Source organism: Panthera tigris, chromosome B2, assembly GCF_018350195.1.
Source record: "Panthera tigris isolate Pti1 chromosome B2, P.tigris_Pti1_mat1.1, whole genome shotgun sequence".
NCBI lineage: Eukaryota > Metazoa > Chordata > Mammalia > Carnivora > Felidae > Panthera > Panthera tigris.
The window spans coordinates 5043437-5062339 of NC_056664.1; the positions used below are offsets into that span (position 1 = coordinate 5043437).

General features: G+C 47.2%; 1 protein-coding gene across 8 annotated transcripts in view; it reads left to right on the plus strand.

Annotated features, from left to right (window-relative positions):
• RIPOR2 (RHO family interacting cell polarization regulator 2) overlaps positions 1–18903 on the plus strand; it is a 231425-nt gene that overhangs the window by 202992 nt on the left and 9530 nt on the right. For 6 of the 8 annotated variants that reach the window (XR_006217459.1, XM_042985592.1, XM_042985593.1 and 3 more), the window contains 7 exons: positions 2137–2318; positions 5047–5218; positions 7882–8017; positions 10052–10213; positions 11225–11383; positions 13646–13848; positions 18186–18269. Coding sequence is in view for 7 of the 8 variants with exons in the window: in XM_042985592.1 (XP_042841526.1) it covers positions 2137–2318; positions 5047–5218; positions 7882–8017; positions 10052–10213; positions 11225–11383; positions 13646–13848; positions 18186–18269 (1098 nt within the window). In the remaining variant the exon portion in view is untranslated. Of the gene's footprint in view, positions 1–709; positions 1586–2136; positions 2319–5046; positions 5219–7881; positions 8018–10051; positions 10214–11224; positions 11384–13645; positions 13849–18185; positions 18270–18903 lie in introns of those variants that run through there. The other 2 variants (XM_042985597.1, XM_042985595.1) reach the window with 2 other exon arrangements.

The window sequence follows — 18903 nt, forward strand, 5'->3', positions numbered from 1 at the left end:
ACTTCAATCCCAACTCTGCAGATCGTCTAGTGCCCATGACAGACTAATTCAGTTGTTGGTATAGCCTCTGAGAGGATGCTCTGAATCTGCCTTTTGTAAAACATAAAAGTGCCAGTTCAGGACCCGTGTGTTCATGCTGCTTGCCTAGTACTCCAGTGAAAACATCTTCTAACTCCCCAACAAGCTCTTATCTGCATAGGTGACCAGCTTTGCTTAGTGGGCGAAAGGTGTTCAATTTAAAGACAACTGACCCCACCTCTCGCAGATGCCTTCGAGAAAGCAAGTGGAGATACCAGTTCCCATTTCCAGACATCTGGATTGCTGAGAAGTATCTGGGCCCACCAGGAAACACTAAGCACCCCATCTGTTAGTCTTATAAAAACCTGGGGGTCACAGATTTCTTTCCAGAGTGTTATTTCAATCTGCTGTTGTTCCAGAACGGTCCTGCCTCTAAAATCCTTTACTGTCCCTCCCTTCGTTATGATCGATATGTAAACGCATCCATACCGTGCCAGGTCAAGTTCAGCAGATAGCTCCTTAAGAACGAAGACCCTAGAGGTGGGTTGAGTCTGGACCGGCTCCTTCTATCTGTCTGAGACTGAAAACAGCATTCGAGTTGAGGGCTGGGGCAAATGGCTTTAGATCCAGCCAGAATTAAAGCGTCAGCTGGACAAAGCTTTCTCTTTTCTCCCCCCCTTCACATTCCTAGGATGCTAAAGCCTCTTGAGGATCAGAAACTAAATGATGCTGCCCCTGGGACGGAGATCACTGAGGGTGAAGGAAACAACTCTGATTTAAAAGACCGAAAGGCGGTTTCCCCCGTGCTTTTGTGCCATCTTGACAATCAGAGACAGCTCTCTGCGAGGCGCTGCCTGCCTTGTGTTGCGAAGTCAGCGAGGAGAGCCCGAGAGGGTGGACATGTAGTTCTTCTGACTCACAAGACTTGTCCCGTTCAGTCCACCCCAGCGTCCGTCCTCTTGAATATTTGGAAGGACTTCTTTCCATCTCTGTGCCCGTAGCAACTGGCGTTACGCTGTTTGTCTTGCTTCTGTCTGTGTCTAGCAATACAGAATTCCCCAGGCCCTAGGATGGGTTTGCCCACAGTATCCCAGGGCCCAGTCACGGAAGTGACGGGATTTGTTCCGGAGAGGAAGCAGGGACCCTTCTTGCCGGGCCTGTACCCTTCCTTTTCTCCTCAGCGCTCAAAGAAAATGATATGCCGTGAATGTAAAATTAATATTGAAGTCCACTTGCCTAGGGAGTATGAGTTAAGTCTGAGTTTGAGTAGTTTTCTCTTCCTGGGGTTGGGTTTTTTTTTTAAATCCTTTAGAACAGGTTCCTTGGGCAGTCAGCTCCTGTCTCGGGACTGCACACGTTACAGATTGGTTACTATTTGGCACGGACTCCGTGACTCTCTAGATTTGTCTGCTGGTTGTATTTTCTTTGGAGTTGAGCTCTAGGCAGAGGGGTACGGCAGTTCCGTTTCCCAAGGCTTTCTGGGCTGTAATGTTTTCTCAACTTTTTATTCTAAACTTTCAAGCAGAAGTAGGGGTGCCTGGGTTGCTCAGTTGGTTGAGCGTCCGACTTCAGCTCAGGTCATGATCTCGCAGTCTGTGAGTTCGAGCCCCGCATCGGGCTCTGTGCTGACAGCTCAGAGCCTGGAGCCTGCTTCAGATTCTGGGTCTCCCTCTCTCTCTGCCCCTTCCCTGCTCATGCTCTGTCTCTCTCTGTCTCGAAAATAAATAAAAACATTAAATTTTTTTAAATAAAAAATTTCTTAAAAAACTTTCAAGCAGAAGTAGAGAGAACCCTGTAACAGCTCCCAGTGCGCCCATCCCCCAGCTTCCACGATGTCAGCTCACGGCCAGTCTTGTTCCGTCTGTTCTCCTCCCCGCTTATTTCCCTCCAGATCATTTTGGAACAAATCCCAGATCCTGTGTCACTTAATCCATCGTTGTAGTTTTTTTTTTTTTTTTAATGCGAAGATTTTAAATGCATTTTTTTTTAAATGCCAACACCAACAAAAAATAAAAGCTTGGAAAAAAAGAAAGTGTCGCATCTCAGATCGAGTGTTGCCTGTTGTGTTTCTGCTTCTGGATATGTTGACCTTCTCCCCGATGCCTTCTGCCTTTGCAGTGTAAGCCAGCCGGAAACCGCAGCCGGTCTTCCAGTTTAAGTCTTACAGTCGAAAGTGCTTTAGAAAGCTTTGATTTCCTGAACACCTCTGATTTTGACGAGGAGGAGGATGGTGATGAGGTTTGTACTGTTGGAGGAGGCACGGACTCGGTATTTTCAGACACTGAGACGGAGAAAAATAGGTAAGTGTGAAGTCAGCGTCCGCTTACCTCTCTTCTGAACAGTGGTTCTTTGTTAGTCTCAGACGGGACCCGTGCACATCTCCAGGAAGAGAAAACTCCCTACATGAATGACCAACTGGCTTTCAATTCCCTCTTATTGGCAAGGGCCATTTTTAAATGTTGTTCACCTCTCTTGTGTTGTCGAAGGGAAAATGAATCACCTTTCTTCGCTGTAAATAACGGGGAAACTTTTGTATGGGCATGTGTCTTGTGCACACCGATACCTTGGAGGCTCCGGGGGTCGACAACTTGCCCCCAGTGCAATGAATTCCAAATTAACTAAGCGTGCTATGTGTCTGGAGAACTCTTACTGGATGATCCACCTGTACCTGGTTCTCCTCTCTTTGCGTGTCTTATTTCTTATCTCTTCATTTTGTTGTGCTCTGCTTTGTCCACCCCTGTATCTCTTGCTCCCTTTGGCAAAGTTGCTGTACGTTAACCTCATCCGTGCACACGTCAATGCCAGGTTTAAGTCCAGGCACATAATTGCCTCAGAATGTAACAGGGATGACCAATAACTGATAACGATTTCTTCTGCTTCTGCAGCCCAGCAGGTGGAGAATGAGGCCTTCTCGGGGGAGGGAAGGGAAGAGGAAGGGGGATTGTTGTCACCTTCTCCATCAGCCTTCCGTGTGCGGCCACACCTTGTCTTTGGCACTAGCGTCTGGGGTCCATTTTGTAACTTGAACGAAGCAAACCAAGCACAGTGGAATATGCTCACCTTCACTACACACACACACACTCACACAGTTTCCCAAAGGAAAGGGCAGATTTTCACCATCTTGACTTTTGCCGTGTTATGTAAACAGGTTTTCAAGTTATGCCATCACAAACCTCTCTGTGGGTGATGTTATGTCAGTGTTTTGGGGTTTTCTTGTTCCTGGAGGCTTTCTTCTTCCCAAACCAGGAAGAGAAAAAGTGAGAACTAGAATTTATGCTTTGAGCAAACTGAGGACACGGCAAACAAAAGTTACTAAATGAATACAATGTTTAAGCGATGCCCCTGCATTCTATGCTGAGATTTCTCCAACTTGATCGAATTTGTGAAATGCTGCAAAACCAAAAATCTGTCTCCTCGTTACATAATATGTCAGAGTCAGACATCAGTCTAAGCTTCGTTCTTCTGGCTCTCAGAAGCATTTTAACAACAAAAACCTCGTAGATTTGGTACATTTTATAGAACATTGCTATTAAATTGACTGAATCGATCAACTTTAGTATATGTCCTCAGTGGTATTAGGGAAAATTGTGAAAATTGTGTGTTTTATTTTTTTTTTATTTTATTTTTTTGAGTTTATTTATTTTGAGAGAGACAGAGATAGCACAAGTTGGGGAAGGGCAGAGAGAGAGAGAGAGAGAGAGAGAGAGAGAGAATCCCAAGCAGGTTCCGTGTTGCCAGCACAGAGCCCCATGCGGGGCTTGAACTCACGAAACTGAGATCATGACCTGAGCCAAAACCAAGAGTCGGACGCTTAACCAACTGAGCCCCCCAGGCACCCCCATGTGTGAGTATTAAATATGTGTTGATGGCCGGGATGCAGGCACAGTGCTTTCCCCTGGAGGCAGGTGTGCAGTGGAGTAAAGCGTCCAGTGCCTCTTAGCTCAGGTTCACGATCTCTTTAAATCATGGAGGCTGGAGGCCAGGAACCCAGAAGCCAGCAGCTGCCCGGTCGCTGTCTAGCCATGTGAACAGGACCCCACGGGGGACACCTCTGCCCGTCAGTCCTCCCAGTGTGAAATGAGACAGCTCTTCCCTCTTTCCCACACAGATTAATTTTAAGAACAAAATTGGATCATAGAGGCAACATATTTATTTGTAAACGTAAGTGCCCATCATGATCCCAGGTTTAGACAGTTCACCAGCAGGGAGTAAACTATGAGAGGCAGAACCAAGCTCTGCCTTGGAAGAGTCAAATAAACGCCTTTTAGCCTTTGTCTGGGGTAGAACATCATGCCTCCTGTTGGCAGTTTTCCTTTTTCCTTCTCTTCTAGTAGCAATTGATCTGAGGCCAAAAAAAAAAAAAAAAAAAAAAAAAACCTTGACATTATTTCTTAATGGAATTGCTCTTGGGAAACCACAACTATAGAGGACAATTTAATCCCAGGATATTTGGCAAAGCGCCCCATCCCCAAAGCAAGAAAGTGTAACAGGTGCACCATGAGAGCAGATTCCTTGGTGAGCCTGCTTTACAAATGGTTCACTGCTGGGGGCAGCTGGGTGGCTCAGTCTGTTAAGCGTCCGACTTCAGCACAGGTCATGATCTCACAGTTCATGGGTTCAAGACCCACGTCAGGCTCTGTGCTGACAGCTCGGAGCCTGGAGCCTGCTTCGGATTCTGTGTCTCCCTCTCTCTCTGGCCCTTCCCCACTTGTGCTCTCTCTCGCTCTCACTCTCGCTCTCTCTCTCTCAAAAATAAATACACATTAAAATTTTTTAAACATTGATTCACTGTGCTTGAGAAGCAAATTCTGGAAGCAGTTTCTTTGTGTGATCTTTTAATACGGCACATTGGTGACTGGGCTGAATCAAGAAGTAGCTTTTGAAAGGTCTCTCGGTTTTCCAAGGTAGGCTAGCGACAGCCTCTTTGCGGTAGGTGCTACTTGGGGCCTTCTGGGAGCTTCGTAGGGTTGACCTGGGGTTTCCCCGCTGAAAGAAACCGCTAACGTTGCGCTCACCTTCCTGCTTCAGCCCTTACAGGTCGGTACACCCAGAGGCCAGGGGGCACCTGAGCGAGGCGCTGACAGAAGACACAGGAGTCGGGACCAGTGTGGCCGGAAGTCCCCTCCCCCTGACCACAGGAAATGAGAGCCTGGACATCACCATTGTCAGGCACCTTCAGTATTGCACCCAACTCGTTCAGGTGGGCTCAGCGACTATGTTTGTTTTAGACCCCAGGCTCTTTATGCACCAAGAATGTGTGCTGCCTTTTTTCAGTTTTGCCAGAGAAATGAACATTCAGGAATATGAGAACAAGCCTGCTTCGCTTTGGGCCGACTCGAAAGTTCTGATGGCCCTGGCCATCCTCCCTGAACCCTGGGTTTTCTATCTTGAAACCTAGCTCTCCGCACTCGAACATGCAATAGGTTAGCTCTTGATTTCAAATCATTTGCCAAAAGAGAAGAGTAACGTGACTAAGGGGAAAAAAATTGCATTGTGCCATCTACAAACGGGTGGACTTCGAAAGCCAGTGTTACAGGGCACACGGTAGTGTGAATATTGTCACTCCACCTGGACGGCTAAAGGCGAAATGGTGCAGGATATAAGCACGGTTTCCCAGATCTTGAATAAGTACGTATTAGCAGCGAGAAAGAATAGTTCCAGAGGCCATTATCGTTGCCAGGTAGGCGCTCGTTCTGGGACGCCATGGGACTTGTTTTTCTTCTCATTTCAGGCTACTTACCTGTTAAGATTTTGCAACAGTGAAGAGATATTTTGAAATTCTTTGGTTGCAGGAAGTGCGTTAGCTCCCCTGAACAAAGTGCTCCCCACCTCCTGCCCCAAGCATCTCCTTAAATACTTCCTCCTCGCCTGGTTGCTTGTCTTCCCCAGCCTGTTTGCATGTGTGGGGAACAGGATGAGAATGTGAAAGCAAATGTGTAATGGTCTTCAGGGGGATTGGCCAGACAGGAAGGGTGCAAAACTTAAATAAATAAATAAATAGTCAATCAATCAATCATGCTCCTAAGAGCATGGGACCAAGTGGCAGACAAGAGGCAGGGTAAGGAGGAGGGGGGTCCCAGAGAGGCCAGAAGTGGGTTAGTGTGCTTTTTCCATAATGCACTTGTGATGAGATGGAGAATATACTTTTCCTCCGTGAACAAACAACCCCAGAGTCACCTCAGACACTGTGGGAAACTGGTTGGCAATTATGACTCTTACCGCTAGGTTGGCCAACATCCCAGTTGATCTCTTCTGTTGACTGTTGAATTTGCCAGCCAATTACTGGCAACCAATCTGGCAGAAGGTCCAGTGGTTTTTTTCTGACCAAAATGGGAAAGGGTTGTTGTTTGCTTATAACTATTCTCTATCCAACCACTTGAATAAGATGGTTTTCACAACTCTTCGTCCTTGCTGAGCCTGATTCTGTGCTGAGCACACTACCTGTTGGCACTGTAGAGGTAAAGTCATTATCTTGTGAGACATAAGAGAATTCTCTTCCATGAAGGAATGAATGTTTTCTCTCAAAGACTAATTGACAAGCAATATTCAGTGCAATGCAGTTCGTGAGTTTGAGCCCTACATCAGGCTCTGTGCTGACAGTGCACAGATCCTGTTCGGGATTCTCTCTCTCTCTCTCTCTCTCTCTCTCTCTCTGCCCCTCCCCTGTGCACTGTCTCTCAAAAAATAAATAAACTAAAAAAAATTTAAAAATATTCAGTGCAGCGTTCTTCCCGATACTCAGACCAGACCATGGTCATGACAAGTCAGCCCCACTGTGGGGAAAATCAGCATCAAAAAAACAGAAGAGGCACACGTACAGAGATGTAAAGGATTAAGGATTAGAAACGTAATTTCTAACTCACACCCACTGCCGCATCGGTGAGTTTACATCTTCATTCGGAATGTAATTGCAAAGAGAAAAAAACAGGCATCCCATGTGGACCATATGTTATGCCTGAAGTCAGTTCACTTCTACTTGTATCTACATATGTGAAAGGCATCAGCACATAATTGCCACACTAGGCTCGGAGATTGGAAATCATATGTGCATAGAATCTACATGGTTTAGACAGGGGAGGATGGCAGTACAGGTCAGCTCCCTGCATCCATACCCACCAGGTGACTGGACAGGTCTCTGAGGCACACAGAAAGGTCTAGAACCTTCAGGCAACAAGTGACTTCTGTCCTCTCTCATGCCCTTTACTCTTGTGACCTGCACTCAAATGAAATCAGTTACTATTTATGTGGCCTTGGGCATGCTACCGGACCTCTCTGTGCCTCAGTTTCCCCAGCAATAAAATGGAACATCAACAGTACCCACCTCCTAGGGTGGTGGTGAGCAATGACATGAGCTAATACATGGGCTCAGACCAGTGCCTGGTACATAATCAGCACTCATTAATTAGAATGAGAAAGCCTTGATTATAATCATGATTATTATACCACACATTCTTCATTTCCAGCTTGAAAACAAGAAAAGAAATCCGTGCTGGGAAAAATTACTACTTGGGAAAGCAATCTTTTTTTATCTGTGTTAGCACACAGATAAGCAGCCTGAATATGCCTTCGAAGTTTCAAAGAGGATTTACAGAGCCTCAACTTGATAATAACCTTGTGGCTCTATCAGTGAAAAAATCCCAGAATCCATACAGGCACGGAAAAAGTTGAGAGGCAACAAAAACACGTGTGATTTCGTCGGGTGTTGTAACTGGCACAGAACGAGGAACGTTCTCACACCGGCACAGAGCACCGTGCAGGTGTATTTAGCGTGACGGCCGTGTGGGGAAGGACGGGGTTGGGTCGGGAAACCTCCGCTGACGACAGTGGGCGTGATTGACACGGCGGCTTCGTTTGTTTCATCAGCAAATTGTTTTCTCGAGCAAAACCCCATTTGTGGCGAGCAACCTCTTGGAGAAGCTTTCTCGGCAAGTCCAGGTGATGGAGAAACTGTCGGCCGTCAGCGATGAGAACATAGGGAACATCAGTTCTGTCATTGAAGGTAAGCACGTGTGTGCCACGCCCCCAGCCTCTCCCTTGCTCCGTGGGGCCGGCAGGAAGGCATAACAGTGGAGGCATGGCCAGTGTCCAGTGCCCACCAGCGTGGACTGGTGCCATCTCGTTAACACTGCGCCTCAGCCTTCGGAGTCGAACCAGCAGAACACGGTTTTTTCCGTGGGGCCAGCCCCCCACCTCCGGAAGTCAGACACCCGTGTCTAAGCAGAACCAGCGTGCGCCTCGCAGGCAGTCTCACGGACTTTTTCTGCCAGCGCGGTTCCATTTGGGGGACAGGCGACCGGGACCGTGCTTGTGCCGTGTTGCTGGTGAAGACACAGCTCCCACAGCAGCTGACTGGCAAAGGCAGGACACTCCCCAGCTGTCCTTGGAAAAGGTAGAAATACGCTGGCAGGCTCTCAGGAAAGTCCCCGGTTCCAAGAGGGTTAGGTGGAGAACTTGACGTGGGGAAGCTGCCTTTGAACTTGGCGTGGTCTGGCCACGGCGCTCTTTATAAAGACAGGAGTTTTCGTCTTTGTTCACAGCACACATCCCGTGGAGATAGTGGGGTGCCAGACTCTTCTCTGGGTCGCTCAGACCCAGCCTAGAAGAGACCTCCCTGTAGGTTCCCGTTTTAGATTTGTGCCTCCCGCATCCAGTCCTCCTGGGAGCCGGTGACCTCGGCAGGTGTCTGAGAGGCGTAAAAGGGGACAGGAAGCCGAGGACGCAAGTGACTCGCGTCCTCCCGGCTCCCAGGCACCTCCTCATGGTCCCAACCGCATGAGGTCACGACCTCACGGTCACTGACCGTGTGCTGCCTACACGGTGCTCTTCGCCATTTCAGCCGGAGAGGCCCCCCGCCCCAGGCGGGTGTCACACTCCCCCAGCCCACCCCCTGATGTGTTACGGCCCCTTCAGAAACATCTCCTGAGGGGTGACTCTCTGATCCTGTAGCCGGGTTTGCAGGAAAGTTACGGCGGGGGGAGATGGTGAGAGCATCTTCCGAGAGGAGGGCTGCTGGGTTTTCTCTCACCGAAAGCAAACAGCTTTGCCTTTGCTGTGTTTTCTTTGCCGCCCGGGCTAGATGAGCTCCCGGTCATAAGTTCCTTGCCCTTTAGAAAATCTGCCAACTACAGAGGAATCTCGTAGTTCCAGTTAAAAAACAGTCTTGAGGGGTGCCTGGGTGGCGCAGTTGCTCGAGCAGCCGACTCCAGCTCAAGTCATGATCTCACGGTTCGTGGGTTCGAGCCCCGCGTCGGGCTCCGGGCTGACAGCTCGGAGCCTGGAGCCTGCTTCGGATTCTGTGTCTCCCTCTCTCTCTGACCCTCCCCCACTCATGCTCTGTCTCTCTCTTTCTCAAAAATAAATAAACATTAAAAAAATAATTTTAAGCCACAGTCTTTAGGGGATGCCTGGCTGGCTCATTCGGTGGAACAAGGAGACTATGGTTCTCCGGGTCATGAGTTCAAGCCCCACGTTGGGTGTGGAACCTACTTAAAAAAAAAATTTAGAGGCGCCTGAGTGGCTCAGTCCGTTAAGCATCCAACTCTTGATCTCACAGTTCACGGGATTGAGCCCCGTGTCAGGCTCTGTGCTGACAGTGCAGAGCCTGCTTGGGATCCTCTCTCTCTCTCTTCCCCTCCACCCCCACTGTATCTCAAAATCAGTAAATATTTTTTTTATGTAAAAACCATAGTCTTGGGGCTCCTGGGTGGCTCAGTTGGTTAAGCATCTGACTTTGGCTCAGGTTATGATCTCACAGTTCATGGGTTCGAGCCCCGCATCAGGCTGTCTGTTGTCAACACACAGCCTGCTTTGGATCCTCTGTCCCCACCTCTCTCTCTGCCCCTCCACTGCTCTCTCTCTCTTTCTCTCAAATTAAAAAAAAAAAAAAAAATTTAAAAAAACTTTTAAAAACCACCATCTTTAAAAAAGGTGGGGGAGGGGCCAGTGATGCCTGCCCCACCCCCACACAGGCACATCTCTTCATCTGCTTCGTTCCAACTGTGTGTTGGGGGTGGGGGTTGCTCTTCTTTTCCAGCCATCCCAGAATTTCACAAAAAGCTGTCTTTGCTGTCATTCTGGACGAGGTGCTGCAGCCCGGTGGGGGTCTACCACAGCTCGGCTGACAGAGTGATGAAGCAGCTGGAAGCCAGCTTTGCCAGAACCGTCAACAGAGAATATCCAGGACTCGCAGACCCAGGTACAGGGCAGGGGCGGGGAGGAAGGGGTCCGCCGTTTGGTTTGAGAGCGAGCACTGGCGGGCTGCCCCTCACCGTTTCCCCAGCAGCTAGCCCTGGAGAAAAGGCTGACTCTCCGGAGAAGACGTCATCTGTCCATCATCTACTCTAAGAAAAGAAAGAGCACGAACGCGTTCCAACTCAGAATCTCAGCGGTGATTTTTAAAAGCACTGTGCGTCCGTGTTGCTGTTTAGGTGGCTGTATATGTTTTTCATTAAGATGTTACCAACAGGAGCGTGTCCCATGGTGGAACCACTTGGGAAACAGTTTGGCAATTTCTACTAAAGCTAAATATACCTACCCTATGATCCAGCCATTCCGCTCCTAAATATGTCAAGGGAGATAGATGCTTATAGTCACAAAAAAGGTTCATAGCACCTTTCTTCACAAGAACTGAAAATCAGAAACAACTCAAATGCCCACCAACAAGAAAATAAATGTGTTGTGTATGTGTGTGTGTGTATAATGTGTATGTATATAATATTGTATATAGGTATATATTGTGTATTTATAGCATCAGTCATACAATAGGCTATTACACAGCAATTTTTAAGAAGAATAAACTGGAAGCAACAATGTAGGTGAATCCCACAAATATTTTATTGAGTAAAAGGAACCAGATACAAATAGTATATACTGTATAATCCCATTTATATGATGTTCAAGAACAGGTAAAGCTGAGTCCTAGTGATAGAAGTCAGATTATTAGTTACCTGTGGTGGGGGTGGGGGGATCTACAGACTGAGATGGGGGCATGAGTCAACCAGGTGGGGTGCCAGCAGTGTTCTGTTCTTGACCCAACGCAGTTACACAGGTATGTATACGTACGTCCAGTAATCGTCCAGCTATTCACTGAGGACTAGCTCGTCTCGCGTACTGTGCTCTGCCGGACCCCACGGTACAAAGACAGACAGGTGGACGAATGAGTGCTCGTGGCACTTCAAAGCCTCTTTGTGTTTCTCCTTCCAAACAGTGTTTCAAACCCTGGTGTCCCAAATCCTGGACCAGGCTGAGCCTCTGCTCCCCTCCAGCCTCTCTTCGGAGGTCATCACCGTTTTCCAGTATTACGGTTACTTCACCAGCCACGGTGTGAGCGACCTAGAGAGCTACTTGAACCAGCTGGCCAAGCAAGGTGGGACGTGTTCTTTCGTTGCACCGTGTGGTGGCTCCATGTGGAGTGAGCTCTGGTCTTTTCAGTCATAGTTTTTAGGGCTGGTAACCATTTCTTCCCCCAAGTCAACAGCTGGGATGAGATCAGCCTTTTCAACGACTTCTGGACCCCTAACAGTAGTGAGCCTCTTGGCAATGAACCAGGGGTGTACCGAGAGCATCCTGATCACCCAGCAAGGATACGACATTGACCAGAAGCTGATTTAATGATGTAATTTCTTCACGAATGTATTTGCCGTTTGTGGGATCGAGCCTACAGGCAGTACTGTGTTACGTTGCCCTTTGTGGAGGCACTTTCATAACAGTCCGCAATGGGATTCACGAGAAGGCAGATGGGGCGACATGTTGGTCAGGAAAGGAGATGGAAAACCACGTCTCGGGCTGTGTCTCCGGGGAGGGTGCAGAACGGGCACCAGCACAGCGGGGTGGCCTGAAGTTCACGATTGCCTTGCTTCTCGCGTGGTGTCACATGCCGAAAATAAAATAAGCAGCTGCAATGAGAGGAAACCTCTTTGGGGGCGGAGCCAGGCACGAGGGGCTGGGTCCTGGCTCCCCAGTCTGTGCTCTGTAAATCCACCCAGACTTCACCGCTGCCGGTGAAAGGGGGTGGGATTGCAGCGTGTTCTTTAGGAGTAGACGGGTTGGCTCAGCACCAGACTTAGCCCTTCCCTCCAGAACGCTGAACCCTGCACTGACAGGTCCGTCACAGAGCTCACATCCCAGTGAGAAGACGCACTTTCTCCCCCCGACCCGGTGCCTAAGCCAGCCCGAACACAGGAGAGTCAACGTAGCCCTCATGATGAGTAAATGCTGGTCCAGAGTTCTAGAAGGAGAACCAAGGCGGGAGACCACAGGATCTCACTTGAGGATAGTCTTCCTATCTTCTCTAAGTTTGTCACTGTCTCTAAAGCAGTTTTCTGAGTAAATTTCTCTACTGTTCAAATGACATCAATAGCAGCTGACATCCCTGAGCCTCCCCCCGACGGTCCCGGGGGAAGGCGTACCTACTTACCAGTAGGAGTGGAGGAGGACCGTGGAGAAACCCTAACCCTGTACATGTCTTTTTTGTTTTCTTCTTCCTTTAAATAAGAAAAAGGCCCTCATTATTTAAAAAAAAAAAAAAGACTAGAAAACAAAAAAGTACACCTAAAAATATTCAAATCACCTACTATCTTACTTTTAAAATTTAATGTATTTTTAGTTGGATATGCATGGATTTGACATTTCAAAGCTGTGATGACCTATTATAAAGCATTCAGTCCTAGCTTTTATTTGGTATTATATCCCATGTTATCCTTTGAAAGTTTTTTCAGTTTTGGAGTATCCCTGCATTTGGGTGCATGCGAATATAGTTGATGATTGTTGAACAGTTAGGTTGTTTTCCATGATTTGTTTGTTCCATTGTTATACATAATACTGTCTCGAGACCTTATGCTGTGGCATTTATTTAAAAAGCAGTGAAATGACCACAACATCCCCAGCAGCAGAAATAGGAAATTAAAGCAAAAAAAAAAAAAAATCTCAAAAATTCACTAACGTGTCCATTGAATAGTGGATGCTGTCTACTGATGGATCGTGAATTTTAGGTTATCGTTTCCCATCTGTACTGACCAGATACACTCTTATCCTAATGTTTCGGTGACAGATGCCTGCACCGGGTACTTTATGAGGGATCAGAATACATTCCTTGGTCATGGAACATCATCAGTTTGTCCAAATGGGACTCAGAATTTTATTTTTTATCGTATCATCTCCATATTCCAGCCAACCAGCTGGACTTCTCCATCGGGGCCCAGGTGCCCGAGTGCAGACAGAGAGAACATCAAGCTGGGGTCACTCGGGGCCAGGGGATTGCCAGACGGGTATGGCTAAAAGATCGGCAACAGAGTTGGCTCTCATTGGGAAGATTTTATTTGTAGTAAACTACAAGTTGTAGTTCCTTCGCTGTATATTTTTACATTTGACTATTTAATTCATCTGGAAGTTATTTTAGTGGCCGTACAAGAGAGATCTGCCTTCGCTACTCCCTATTAAGGTTTGCCATTTGCCATAATAGAGTTACTAGAATCATGCCCTTTTCTCACTAACTGAAAACATCACCTTCATCATATGCTGACTTTGCGTACGTGGGTTTGTTATTACACGTATACTTGAGTCGTATAAAAAAAGTGAGTGTGTTACCTTACAATCGGAAAGTGAACTCTGCTTTCTTTTCACTTGCTAGTGTCCTTGATTCAGACCCTGCAGTCGCTGAGAGATGAGAAACTGCTCCAGGCCATGAGTGACCTTGCACCGGGCAGCCTCTCAGCCCAGCAGGAAGTACTCGGGACCCTGGCTGTGCTGCTGACTGGAGATGACCAGGAAGCCCGTGAGGCTGTGATGCTGTACTTGACTGCAGCCTCCAGAAACCAGCACTTCAGGGAAAAGGTAAAGCCCCAAACCACGGACATCAAGCCAGAAGCTTCTTTAATTTTCTATCATTTACTATTAATGTTTTGCAATGTTTCTTATAAAAAAATAACTTTCTTCTGCCTATTAGTAATACATACCCTGTAACACAATTTAAACTACAAAATATACTGTAAATATTTTAGTGCCCATAAGTCCAGCCCCCAGAGAAAACTGTTAGGGATTTGGTGTACATTCCTTCTAATGTTCTTCTACGCATATGCTAACGTCTATAATTATTTTTTTCTTTTTTGTTAATATTTATTTATTTTTGAGAGAGAGACAGAGTGCAAGCAGGGGAGGGGCAGAGAGAGAGGGAGACACAGAATCCGAAACAGGCTCCATACTCCGAGCTGTCAGCACAGAGCCCAACGCGGGGCTCAAACTCACGGAGTGCAAGATCATGACCTCAGCCAAAGTGGGACGCTTAACCGACTGAGCCACCCAGGCGCCCCTATAATTATTTTTTTTCTTAAATGAGATCACACTGTTCTGTTGCATAACTGAGTTTTTAAATGTAATAGATCATGGTTATTTTCCTTGTTAGAACATGTTGATCTACTTCATTCTATTTGAGGGGTGAATGTGCATCTCAGGGTATGGATACTCTATAATTTATTTTCTTGTTCCGTACTGATGGGCCTTTGTGGAGATCCCAACTCTGAAAAATATCATGATGAGCATACAGGCACACACAGTTTGTGGCTTGGCATCGGTCATCAAACCATTGAGTCAAAGAACAAGAATATTTTTAATTTCAAAAGCCATCACTCCTTTTTGCCAGGGGAGAGGAGGTTGACCCCTCCGTGGCTTTAATTCAGTACCAGCCGGGTGTAACAGGCATTGGCAATTCAAGCATGCAGGGGCCCCGTACAGACAGCGGCTCGGTCCCCTTTATAATCTGAACAGTTGTTCTAAAAATCAGCTCATGCCCACCCTCAGATCAGCTCAGTAAAATCAAAGTTGGCCCCTTCTTGTCCTGGGAAAGGTCAAATGTTGACAGCTGAGAAGAGCTTAACTTCTCTGAGGTGTCAGCTAAGCTGGGGAATGGTGGGATGTTTGTGTCTCCACAAGACCTTCCATTCTAAGGTCATCTGGGCCCAAGAGCAGGGACTTCATGTTCTTCTTTCCTACAAAGCTCCAGTCTTTTACTGGGATTTGCTCAACAGGCTGTTCTATGGGCCAATCATCCTCACTCTACTGAAGAGAGAGGAGGAAAATTAAAGGCGTGTGACCGCTGCTGGTAGCAGCCTATACAGACACAGTCTTCTGTGCGTGGGATCATGGTGCCCTTTGGTCGTGACAAGTGCCCTTTGGTCATGACAAGGACCCATGGTCTAGCGTCTCCTTAGATAAAGGCAGCCTGGGGCACCTGGGTGTCTCAGTCGGTTGGGCATCCAACTCTTGATTTCGGCTCAGGTCATGATCTCACAGTCCATAGGATGGAGCCCCCCATCAGACTCTGTGCTAACGGCATGGACCCTGTGTGGGATTCTCTCCTCTCTCTGCCCCTCCCCCACTTGCTCTCTCAGTTTTACAATAAATAGATAAACATCAGAAATTAAAAAACAACACAGAAAACAGTAGCAACCACAGCAGTTACAACACAGCCCTTCTTTGGCTCTTCTGTATGCGCCTTCTACTTTTAGGGCACATGCCACTGGCCACATGCTCTCTCTTTATTCCAGTTCAGCTCTCATTGTTATGCCCTTGGATTCGTTTTCCACGAAAGAGTGTCCCCTTGCAGATGGCTTAGACGACACACTAGTTAAGAAGCTAGAAACTTAGGTACCACCTAGAAATGTTGGACCCACCGTGCCCAAACCTTGAGTTCTTTCCATTTTTTCTTGTATGAAATAGCAAACGTTGGCACATTAATTCTGTACTCACATGTGAAGGGCTAAAGCAAATATAAAAATACCTAGGTGAGAGCTGGTGTTTCTATAAATCTTGAACCTTTGAAAACCCGTAGCTACTGAAACTAAAAGTTGTAGGTTGGTTCACTTTTGATGCTTTTTGCTCCCCCACCCCAAACAAGTAGAAGATGTCCATCCTTTCTAGTTGTACCGTTGTGTTGGGATGTTGTTTCTCCAATCATCTGGGACTTGCCAGAGGAGATGCTCGCTGTCCTGTTCAGTGTCAGGGACTTCTTGCTTAACAGCACAGCTTCTCTTGGCTTCTTAGAACTCCTACCAATTGTGGGGCACCTGGGTGGCTCAGTCGGTTAAACGTCCGACTTCAGTTCCGGTCACGATCTCACGGTTTGTGGGTTTGAGCCCCACGTCAGGCTCTGCGCTGACAGCTCGGAGCCTGGAGCCTGCTTTGGATTCTGTGTCTCCCTTTCTCTCTGCCCCTCCCCTGCTTGTGCTCTCTCTCTCTCTCTCTCTCTCTCATAAATAAATATTAAAAAAAATAACTCTTATCGATCCAAATGTCACAGCAGCCACCTCTTCTTGGGCCACTGCTCAAACCCAAGTGAGCAAGATGCTGCTTACGTGTCCTGTGAGATGGTATATCTCTGCAAGGCACAGAGAAGTGCCACATGCTTTCTCAGGCCGGGGAACAGCGCCCAGTTCCCACTCAAGCCAGCAGAATTACGGGCTTCATGCTCACAGGGACAGTGTGGTCCAGAAGTCCCATCTACAGATCCTGTTTCTGGGGCACCTGGGTGGCTCAGCTGGTTAAGCGTTCGACTCTTGGCTTGCGCCCAGGTCATGATCTCACGGTTCATGGATTGAGCCCCACGTTAGGCTCTGTGCTGGTGGTACAGAGCCTGCTTAGGATTCTCTCTCTCTCTCTCTCTCTCTCTCTCTCCCTCCCCCTGTCTCTCCTCCTCCCCCGCTCATATAGGCACACTCTCTCTCAAAATAAATAGATAAATAAACATTCAAAAAACAAAACAGGGGCACCTCGGTGGCTCAGTCGGCTGAGCATCCGACTTTGGCTCAGGTCATGATCTCACGGTTTGTGGGTTCAAGCCCCGCGTCACGCTCTGTGCTGACAGCTCAGAGCCTGGAGCCTGTTTCGGATTCTGTGTCTCCCTCTCTCTGACCCTCCCCTGTTCATGCTCTGTCTCTCTCTGTCTCAAAAATAAATAAACATTAAAAAAAATTTAAGGGTGGGGCTGTTGTCCAGCACTGAGAAAGTAGGCTGTGTCTCATCACAACTGGGAGGGACCACCACAGTGCTAGGTGCCATCCCATGAGCAAACACATCAGCAGGTGTTTGGTTACACTTTCAAGCTCTTTCATCCAGGCACGATGGTGGCACCAGAGTTGATGGGTGCTCACTCAGCGCAGGGTATCATTCTAGATGCTGTAAGAAATCAAATAAGATTAAAAAACAAAAAAAAAAAAACAAGATCTTCATCTTTTAGGGAGCTTCAACAGAAATGGAGTCACTGTTGTATCTCCTATAAACAAATACATGAATACGCAGATGTATATAAGAATAACAGTAACACTACAGCTCTATTTATCGAGGCCTTACTTCATGCTAAGACCGGATTTCAGTCCTTGACATGTGTCACCATGTGGAAGAATCAGAAAGGCCTGTGAGTGGCTTTTGATTCTACTCACTTTGCAGATTGACAGACTACGGCACAGGAAGTTAAGTAAAATGCCAGAAGCACGCATGAGCAAGTTGAGAGAGTAGAAATAGATATAAACACAGGCGTACATATGTGTACATACGTAACGATAATTAGGTCAACGTAAGTCATAGGAAATCAGAAAGACAGTAGAGAAACGGTCACATAGTGGTTGGTGACGCAGGGCCTGGGTCTTAAGCCAGCTTAAAAGATAATTGGGCGGGGGGCAGCGCCTGGGTGGCTCAGTCTGTTAAGCGTCCAACTCTTAATTTTGGCTGAAATCTAACCCGTCCTTCCCGGTCCAGGTCGAGTATCATTTTCGTGCACCGTGTCCTGGCACTTTGGAAGGTGGCTTTCTTCCACGCGATTCACTTAGCGTCTCGCAGCTTCTGTGGAGACACATTCCTTCCCTACAGACCCTTCTGCAATCTTAGCACTTGCGCTAGACCTCAGGGGCTCTTGAATGCTGGAAACATAACTTTGGACCTTCCAGCTTCATAGTCCACAGAGTCTGTGACCTGATAGAGTAATGGATTGAATTCAGAGACAGTTCTTTTAGTAAACATGAATTGTTATGGATTTTTTTTTTTTTTTTTTTTTTTTTGTGCTCTGAAGGTCATATGAAATGTCTCGTTTTATCTATAGTTTAGGTCCGGGAGTAAAAGTGATGCCTCTGAAACTGCAAACACATCAAAATGTCCTCACGAGGTCCCTCCCTCTCTTCCAGGCCTTGCTGTATTACTGTGAGGCACTGACAAAGGCAAACCCCCAGCTCCAGAAGGCAGCCTGCCTGGCCCTGAAAAGCTTGCAGGTAAGATCCAGTCTCCGAGGCCCCGGCAGTTCAGCTCTGAGCAAGTCTAGGCCAAGTGCACCCAACAGCTTTCTTCCCATACTTGGGGGCACCTGTCTTACCTCCTTCACGGTGGGAACTGTGTATTCATTTGGGGGTCTTTTCTTAAAACTTTATTTTAATGTTTATTTATTTCTGAGAGAGAAACAGAGAGTAAGCGGGGGAGGGGCAGAGAGCAAGGGAGACACAGAATCCGAAGCGGGTTCCAGGCTCTGAGCTGTCACCACAGGGCCCGATGCGGGGCTCGAACCTACGAAGGGAACCAACTACAAGATCATGACCTGAGCCAAGGTCAGATGCTTAATCGATTGAGCCACCCAAGCGCCCTGGGGGTCTTTTCTTTAAATAGTAGCTAAATGTGACTTTGTTTCCTTAGGGTTGATCATTTTCCAAATGAAATAATTATGTGTTTCAGCAGCCCGCAGCCCAGAAATGGATAGCTTACCCCAAAAAAAGAGTTGATAGGATGATTTCACCAATTTTTCTTGTGTACAAGAAAGAACAGGGACAAATAAAATTTGTAAGGAAATACTGAAATTCAATGTGCTGATAAATTCCCAGATGCTTCCTCATGATCTATCTGCTTTAACAAGCA